This window comes from Conger conger, unplaced genomic scaffold, assembly GCF_963514075.1.
Source record: "Conger conger unplaced genomic scaffold, fConCon1.1 SCAFFOLD_98, whole genome shotgun sequence".
Classification (NCBI taxonomy): Eukaryota; Metazoa; Chordata; class Actinopteri; order Anguilliformes; family Congridae; genus Conger; species Conger conger.
In genome coordinates, this window is record NW_026890355.1 from 1 (window position 1) to 8,511 (window position 8,511).

Sequence of the window (8,511 nt, forward strand, 5' to 3'; positions counted from 1 at the left end):
CTACACTGGGGCAAGAACCACCAACCTTCCGGGTCCCAGTCATGTACCTTAGCCGTTTGGCTATAAGCTGCCCTTTATATAGAGGCGGAATACCTTGGTTCTGGTCACTGGACCCCCCCCCTGGCCCCCCCCCCCCCATTAATCTGTGCTGTTTCTCTCAGGGGGGAGGGGGAGGAGGGGCCCATGAGGCGGAGCTTCTCAGTGGAGGACCTGCTGGACGAGGTGGAGCGAATCGGGACAGTCCCAGCAGCCGACGCCAAGGTAACCAGCCTGCCCTGCAGCCAATCCCGCGTGGCCACGCTGTCCTTCAGCCAATCCCGTGTGGCCACGCTGCCCTGCAGCCAATCCCGCGTGGCCACGCTGTCCTTCAGCTAATCCCGCGTCGCCACACTGTCCTTCAGCCAATCACACATGGCCACGCTGCCCTGCAGCCAATCACGCGTGGCCACGCTGCCCTGCAGCCAATCGCGCGTGGCCACGCTGCCCTGCAGCCAATCCCGCGTGGCCACGCTGCCCTGCAGCCAATCCCGCGTGGCCACGCTGTCCTTCAGCCAATCCCGCGTGGCCACGCTGCCCTGCAGCCAATCACGCGTGGCCACGCTGCCCTGCAGCCAATCACGCGTGGCCACGCTGTCCTTCAGCCAATCACACGTGGCCACGCTGCCCTGCAGCCAATCACGCATGGCCACGCTGTCCTTCAGCCAATCACGCATGGCCACGCTGCCCTGCAGCCAATCACGCGTGGCCACGCTGCCCTGCAGCCAATCGCACGTGAACACGCTGCCCTGCAGCCAATCGCGTGTGGCCACGCTGCCCTGCAGCCAATCACGCGTGGCCACGCTGCCCTGCAGCCAATCACACGTGGCCACGCTGCCCTGCAGCCAATCACACAAATGAAACTTTTGCAGGTGGAGATGGTGGTGAGGCTGTGGAAGGATGGGTTCACTGTAAACGAGGAGGCGTTCCGGAGCTACTCCCAGGACGAGAACCAGCAGTTCCTGGAGGCCATTAAGCGAGGGTCAGTCACATGGGCGGTCATGTGATCAATCTCTGTGTGGGGCCGACGCCCCTGTGCTGGAATGGGGCTGTGGCTTCTTCACAGACCTCTTGTACATAGTCTACTTTTGTCACCGAAATGGAGAGTTCTTTTACCAAACCTCCAGTTTTAATGCAATGCATCTTGGACTATGTCATGGTTAGTTATTTGTCTACATCTGTATTAAAGGGTCTTTACAACTGTATGATAACTAAATTATTGTAAGGGAGTGGGATCGGAGGACCAAATGGACCAGTTGGGTTCGAAAAGTTACCCACAAGACATGAGATAACCACTAATATTTTCTGGGCGCATCCCTGGAGACAAGGGATACACCCCAGAGGAGGAGGGGAATAGGCACTTAGCCAACCAATAAAATGACCAATCAAAATGGTGGAGAAGTCTAATCTGAGTGAGATTAAAAAAGCGTCAGGGTCACCGCACGGCGGGAGGAAAAGAGTAGTGAGCAGGTATGTGAACAGGGAGAACCCGACTGCGTCATCACCTCCTGAGGAACAAACATCCCATCTCCAACACCCCTAACAACGCAGGAATATGGGCCCTAATACTAGCATACTCAAAGAACATCAGCACTCTAATTCAACAGACGAAACTGTTAACGAAAATTATTATTTTAAGAGTTATTTATACACAGGTGAGAAGTGTGCAGGAACAATTACAAACAATCTAATTTCCTGATGAAACATCCATCCATCCATCCATTATCTGAACCCGCTTATCCTGAACAGGGTCTATCCATCCATCCATCCATTATCTAAACCAGCTTATCCTGAACAGGGTCTATCCATCCATCCATCCATCCATTATCTAAACCCGCTTATCCTGAACAGGGTCTATCCATCCATCCATCCATTATCTAAACCCGCTTATCCTGAACAGGGTCTATCCATCCATCCATCCATTATCTAAACCCGCTTATCCTGGCCGCAGGGGGGCTGGAGCCTATCCCAGCATGCATTGGGCGAAAGGCAGGAATACACCCTGGACAGGTCGCCAGTCCATCGCAGGGCACACACACCATTCACTCACACACTCATACCTACGGGCAATTTAGACTCTCCAATCAGCCTCACCTGCATGTCTTTGGACTGTGGGAGGAAACCGGCAGTGCTACCCACTGCACCATCCGTGCCCCCCCCACTGCACCATCCGTGCCTCCCCCCCACTGCACCATCCGTGCCTCCCCCCACTGCACCATCCGTGCCTCCCCCCCCACTGCACCATCCGTGCCTCCCCCCCACTGCACCATCCGTGCCCCCCCCACTGCACCATCCGTGCCCCCCCCCACTGCACCATCCGTGCCCCCCCCCACTGCACCATCCGTGCCCCCCCCCACTGCACCATCCGTGCCCCCCCCCACTGCACCATCCGTGCGGATGGTGCAGTGGGGGGGGGCACGGATGGAATACAGGAATACAGGAGTACAGAAAGTCATCAGCACGGCCTAATCGCTGCTCATTGCATTTTTACATTACATTTTAGTCATTTGGCAGACGTTTTTAATCCAAAGCGACTTACACGTGCATAGGTTCTACCATAAGTCAAAGCATCACATCCAGAAACTAGCAAAATACACAGGAAATGCTGTTCTAAACATAGTTGTCATCATAAGTGCATTTTTTTTTTTTTTTTGGGGGGGGGGGGGGGGGTTAGACAAGGATAGGGATATCAGAAAGGAGGGGCAGGGGAAATCAGGAGGGAGGACTAAGGTAGAGTTTGAAAAGGTTTGCGAAAGAAATGCGACAAGGTAGTGCCTTGAGTTTCCTCAGAATAGAAGTACAGAACTGTCACAAATGATATCTGCTGGACATTTATAAGTTGTGTTACAACAGACATCATGAAGAGAATGTAATGCTGAGTTCTATAGAAGTCGTGACTTTGCCCAATATCTGATCTTGCGTTAAAGAGTCTAAATATTAGTAAAAATTGCATTCACCTCTATCTATGTCTGCCTCTACCTGTACACCTGTGTCACCCCAGAACACCTGTCCCTGGTCTTACACCTGGTCACACTAAAATGCCTGGCCCTGTTTCCACACCAGGGAGCTCCCAGAGGAGCTGGAGCGCCGGTCGGAGGAGGGCGAGCTGGAGGTGGTCATGCAGGACATGAAGGATGAGCCCTACGTCCCGCGCAAGAGAAGCTTCCACCCGTTCACCGGCCGGGGGTACCGCCTCGGCAGGTCTGAGTCCAGGGAGTGATGGAAACCCCAATATAAAACTAGCATGTTGGGGCTCCATGTGTGACCAGTGTAGCGTGTATGTAGCATGTATGTTGCGTGTATGTGGCGTGTAGGTTGTGTGTATGTAGCATGTATGTAGCATGTAGGTTGTGTGTATGTAACATGTATGTAGCGTGTAGGTTGTGTATGTAGCATGTATCTAGCATGTATGTGGCGTGTATGCACTGTGGCACAGTCTATAGGCATGTTCTCCGTGAGGAAAACCACATGAGAATTTATCCACTTGCACTCCCGCTGATGGTTAAAACTCCTCCAAATACTCACACCAACCCTGCTCTGCCGATCATGATGTTTACCTTCCTGTGTGTGCCCCTCCCCCCTCCCCCTGTGTGTGCCCCTCCCCTGTGTGTATGTCCCCCTCCCCCTGTGTGTGCCCCTCCCCCTGTGTGTATGCCCCCCCCCCTGCGTGTGTGCCCCTCCCCCTGTGTGTGTGCCCCTCCCCCTGTGTGTATGCCCCCCCCCCTGCGTGTGTGCCCCTCCCCCTGTGTGTGTGCCCCTCCCCCTGTGTGTATGCCCCCCCCCCTGCGTGTGTGCCCCTCCCCCTGCGTGTGTGCCCCTCCCCCTGCGTGTGTGCCCCTCCCCCTGCGTGTGTGCCCCTCCCCCTGTGTGTATGCCCCCCCCCCTGCGTGTGTGCCCCTCCCCCTGCGTGTGTGCCCCTCCCCCTGCGTGTGTGCCCCTCCCCCTGTGTGTATGCCCCCCCCCCTGCGTGTGTGCCCCTCCCCCTGCGTGTGTGCCCCTCCCCCTGCGTGTGTGCCCCTCCCCCTGCGTGTGTGCCCCTCCCCCTGTGTGTGTGCCCCTCCCCCTGTGTGTGTGCCCCTCCCCCCTCCCCCTGTGTGTGTGCCCCTCCCCCCTCCCCCTGTGTGTGTGTGTGCCCCTCCCCCTGTGTGTGTCCCTCCCCCTGTGTGTGTGTGTGTGTGTGCCCCTCCCCCTGTGTGTGTGTGTGTGTGTGTGTGTGTCCCTCCCCAGCGTTGCACCCCGGGTCGTGGCCCGCTCCCCCTCCCTTCACGAGGACACAGAGCCTCCCCTCCCATTGGTGGAGCTCAACCACACCCAGCCAATCACCAGCCTGCAGATCTGGCTGGCGGACGGGCGAAGACTAGTGCAGAAGTTTAACCTCTCGCACAGGTATGTGCAGGTCCTCCTTCAGGTGCTCTGTGTGTGTGTGTTTGTGTGTGTGTGTGTTACAGGATCAGTGATGTGCTGCTCTGTGTGTGTGTGTGTGTGTGTGTTTTGTGTGTGTGTGTGTGTTACAGGATCAGTGATGTGCTGCTCTGTGTGTGTGTGTGTTGTGTGTGTGTTACAGGATCAGTGATGTGCTGCTCTGTGTGTGTGTGTGTGTGTGTGTGTGTGTGTGTGTGTGTGTGTGTTACAGGATCAGTGATGTGCTGCTATGTGTGTGTGTGTGTGTGTGTTACAGGATCAGTGATGTGCTGCTCTGTGTGTGTGTGTGTGTGTGTGTGTCTGTGTGTGTTACAGGATCAGTGATGTGCTGCTCTGTGTGTGTGTGTGTGTGTGTGTTACAGGATCAGTGATGTGCTGCTCTGTGTGTGTGTGTGTGTGTTACAGGATCAGTGATGTGCTGCTCTGTGTGTGTGTGTGTGTGTGTTACAGGATTAGTGACGTGCGGCTCTGTGTGTGTGTGTGTGTGTGTGAGTGTTACAGTTACAGGATCAGTGATGTGCTGCTCTGTGTGGGTGTGTGTGTTACAGGATCAGTGATGTGCTGCTCTGTGTGTGTGTGTGTGTGTGTGTGTGTGTGTGTTACAGGATCAGTAACGTGCGGCTCTGTGTGTGTGTGTGTGTTTGTGTTACAGGATCAGTGATGTGCTGCTCTGTGTGTGTGTGTGTGTTACAGGATCAGTAATGTGCTGCTCTGTGTGTGTGTGTTACAGGATCAGTGATGTGCTGCTCTGTGTGTGTGTGTGTGTGTTACAGGATCAGTGATGTGCTGCTCTGTGTGTGTGTGTGTGTGTGTGTGTGTTACAGGATCAGTGATGTGCTGCTCTGTGTGTGTGTGTGTCTGTGTGTGTTACAGGATCAGTGATGTGCTGCTCTGTGTGTGTGTGTGTGTTACAGGATCAGTGATGTGCTGCTCTGTGTGTGTGTGTGTGTGTGTGTTACAGGATCAGTGATGTGCTGCTCTGTGTGTGTGTGTGTGTCACAGGATTAGTGACGTGCGGCTCTGTGTGTGTGTGTGTGTGTGAGTGTTACAGTTACAGGATCAGTGATGTGCTGCTCTGTGTGTGTGTGTGTTACAGGATCAGTGATGTGCTGCTCTGTGTGTGTGTGTGTGTGTGTGTTACAGGATCAGTGATGTGCTGCTCTGTGTGTGTGTGTGTGTTACAGGATCAGTGATGTGCTTCTGTGTGTGTGTGTGTGTGTGTGTGTGTGTGTGTTACAGGATCAGTAATGTGCTGCTCTGTGTGTGTGTGTTACAGGATCAGTGATGTGCTGCTCTGTGTGTGTGTGTGTTACAGGATCAGTGATGTGCTGCTCTGTGTGTGTGTGTGTGTGTGTGTGTGTTACAGGATCAGTGATGTGCTGCTCTGTGTGTGTGTGTGTGTGTTACAGGATCAGTGACGTGCGGCTCTGTGTGTGTGTGTGTGTGTGTGTTACAGGATCAGTGATGTGCTGCTTTGTGTGTGTGTGTGTGTGTGTGTGTGTTACAGGATCAGTGATGTGCTGCTCTGTGTGTGTGTGTGTTACAGGATCAGTGATGTGCTGCTCTGTGTGTGTGTGTTACAGGATCAGTGATGTGCTGCTCTGTGTGTGTGTGTGTTACAGGATCAGTGATGTGCTGCTCTGTGTGTGTGTGTGTGTGTGTGTGTGTGTGTTACAGGATCAGTGATGTGCTGCTCTGTGTGTGTGTGTGTGTGTGTTACAGGATCAGTGATGTGCTGCTCTGTGTGTGTGTGTTACAGGATCAGTGATGTGCTGCTCTGTGTGTGTGTGTGTTACAGGATCAGTGATGTGCTGCTCTGTGTGTGTGTGTTACAGGATCAGTGATGTGCTGCTCTGTGTGTGTGTGTTACAGGATCAGTGATGTGCTGCTCTGTGTGTGTGTGTGTGTGTGTGTGTGTGTTACAGGATCAGTGATGTGCTGCTCTGTGTGTGTGTGTGTGTGTTACAGGATCAGTGATGTGCAGGACTTTGTGCAGCAGTCCCAGCGGGTGGAGCTGTCTGTGCCGTTTGTGCTGACCACGTCTCTGCCTCTGCGGGAGCTGGGAGAGGGAGAGCTGAGCCTGGCCGAGGCAGACCTGTCCAACGCCGTCATCGTCCAGCGACCCCTCAACCCCCAGCCGCCCTTCGGCCACTCCTGACCTGCCCTGAGCCAGGCGCCCCCCAAATCCCCCGGATACCCCGAGATCCTGCACTAACCCCCCAAATCCCCCGGATACCCCGAGATCCTGCACTAACCCCCCAAATCCCCCGGATACCCCGAGATCCTGCACTAACCCCCCAAATCCCCCGGATACCCCGAGATCCTGCACTAACCCCCCAAATCCCCCGGATACCCCGAGATCCTGCACTAACCCCCCAAATTCTGCAGCGCCTCAAATCTTACTCAGATGCCTCCACATACCGCACTCCCAATACTGCTCATACACCCCAAAATCCAGCACCTTAAATACTCCTTGGCCTCCCGAAGCTCCAGCACTGCCCCCCCCGCGTGTGGAAACTCTGTGAGGACTCAACCGGGGGGAGGGTGTGTTTCTGCCCCCCCATCAACTCCAGGGAGAGTGGGACTGATGAGCAATTATGGTTTTATGATTATGATTTTATGATTTAAAAAGATAATAAACATGAGTGCTGAAGAATGGGGAATATAATCTGAAACGCTGGGTTAAGCCCTGCCCAGGTTACATGTAAAGCTGCAGATGGCTTAATTGTACAGTAAAGAATATGACTGTACAGGAGAGTGTGACTATGACTGTACAGGATAGTGTGACTGTATGACTGTACAGGAGAGTGTGACTATGACTCTACAGGATAGTGTGACTCTATATGACTGTACAGGAGAGTGACTATGACTCTACAGAATAGTGTGACTATATGACTGTACAGGAGAGTGTGACTGTATGACTCTACAGGATAGTGTGACTATATGACTGTACAGGATAGTGTGACTGTATGACTACAGGAGAGTGACTATGACTCTACAGGATAGTGTGACTGTATGACTGTACAGGAGAGTGTGACTATATGACTGTACAGGAGAGTGTGACTGTATGACTGTACAGGAGAGTGACTGTATGACTCTACAGGAGAGTGTGACTGTATGACTACAGGATAGTGTGACTGTATGACTGTACAGGAGAGTGTGACTGTATGACTGTACAGGAGAGTGTGACTGTATGACTCTACAGGAGAGTGTGACTATATGACTGTACAGGATAGTGTGACTATATGACTGTACAGGAGAGTGTGACTGTATGACTCTACAGGATAGTGTGACTATATGACTGTACAGGAGAGTGTGTGACTCTATGACTGTACAGGAGAGTGTGTAACTATATGACAGGCGGGCGACATGGCTCAGGCAGTAAGAACAGTTGTCTGGCAGTTGGAGGGTTGCTGGTTCGATCCCCTGCCCGGGCTGTGTCGAAGTGTCCCTGAGCAAGACACCTAACCCCTAAATGCTCCTGACGAGCTGGTCGGCACCTTGCATGGCAGCCAATCGCCGTCGGTGTGTGAGTGTGTATATGAATGGGTGAATGCGAAGCATCAATTGTACAGCGCTTTGGATAAAGGCGCTATATAAATGCCAACCATTTACCATTTACCATTATGACTGTACAGGAGAGTATGTGACTATATGACTGCAGGATAGTGTGACTTGTCTCTTTAGATGGAAAGCACAGGAATGCGATGTGTGTGTGTGAGTCACAGTAACTGTAATGGGTGAACACTCCCTCAACATTGAAGTCACACCGTCTATAAAACATATCTGGGTGCGTCAATAAATTCTCTGTCCAGAGGGGTGGGGGGAGGAGACGAGACGCATCCACCATCTCAACACCAAACCACTCCTTTACCAAAACCCACACCATCCCTCAGCCATTCTGATTCATCCTCTAGTGCAGATTCATATTACTGCAGCTGGGATATTAATGCATTTCCTCAGAAAGGTTCATGGATATAAGAGTTGGTTGGTAGTGGCACAGTTCTCACTCCCTGAATCCAGAGTTCAAGAGCATCCTGAAGGTCTAAAATG

At 53.0% G+C, this 8,511-nt stretch overlaps 1 protein-coding gene across 1 annotated transcript; it reads left to right on the plus strand.

Moving 5' to 3' along the window:
* Positions 1-161: 161 nt before the first annotated feature.
* Positions 162-7,114, plus strand: LOC133120018 (UBX domain-containing protein 2A-like; the record flags this gene model as incomplete). Its single annotated transcript, XM_061230142.1, has 5 exons — positions 162-261; positions 909-1,018; positions 3,100-3,237; positions 4,264-4,422; positions 6,427-7,114. Coding segments are annotated over 5 exons (697 nt in total), but the record flags the coding sequence as incomplete, so codon positions are not given.
* Between the last annotated feature and the right edge of the window lie 1,397 nt (positions 7,115-8,511).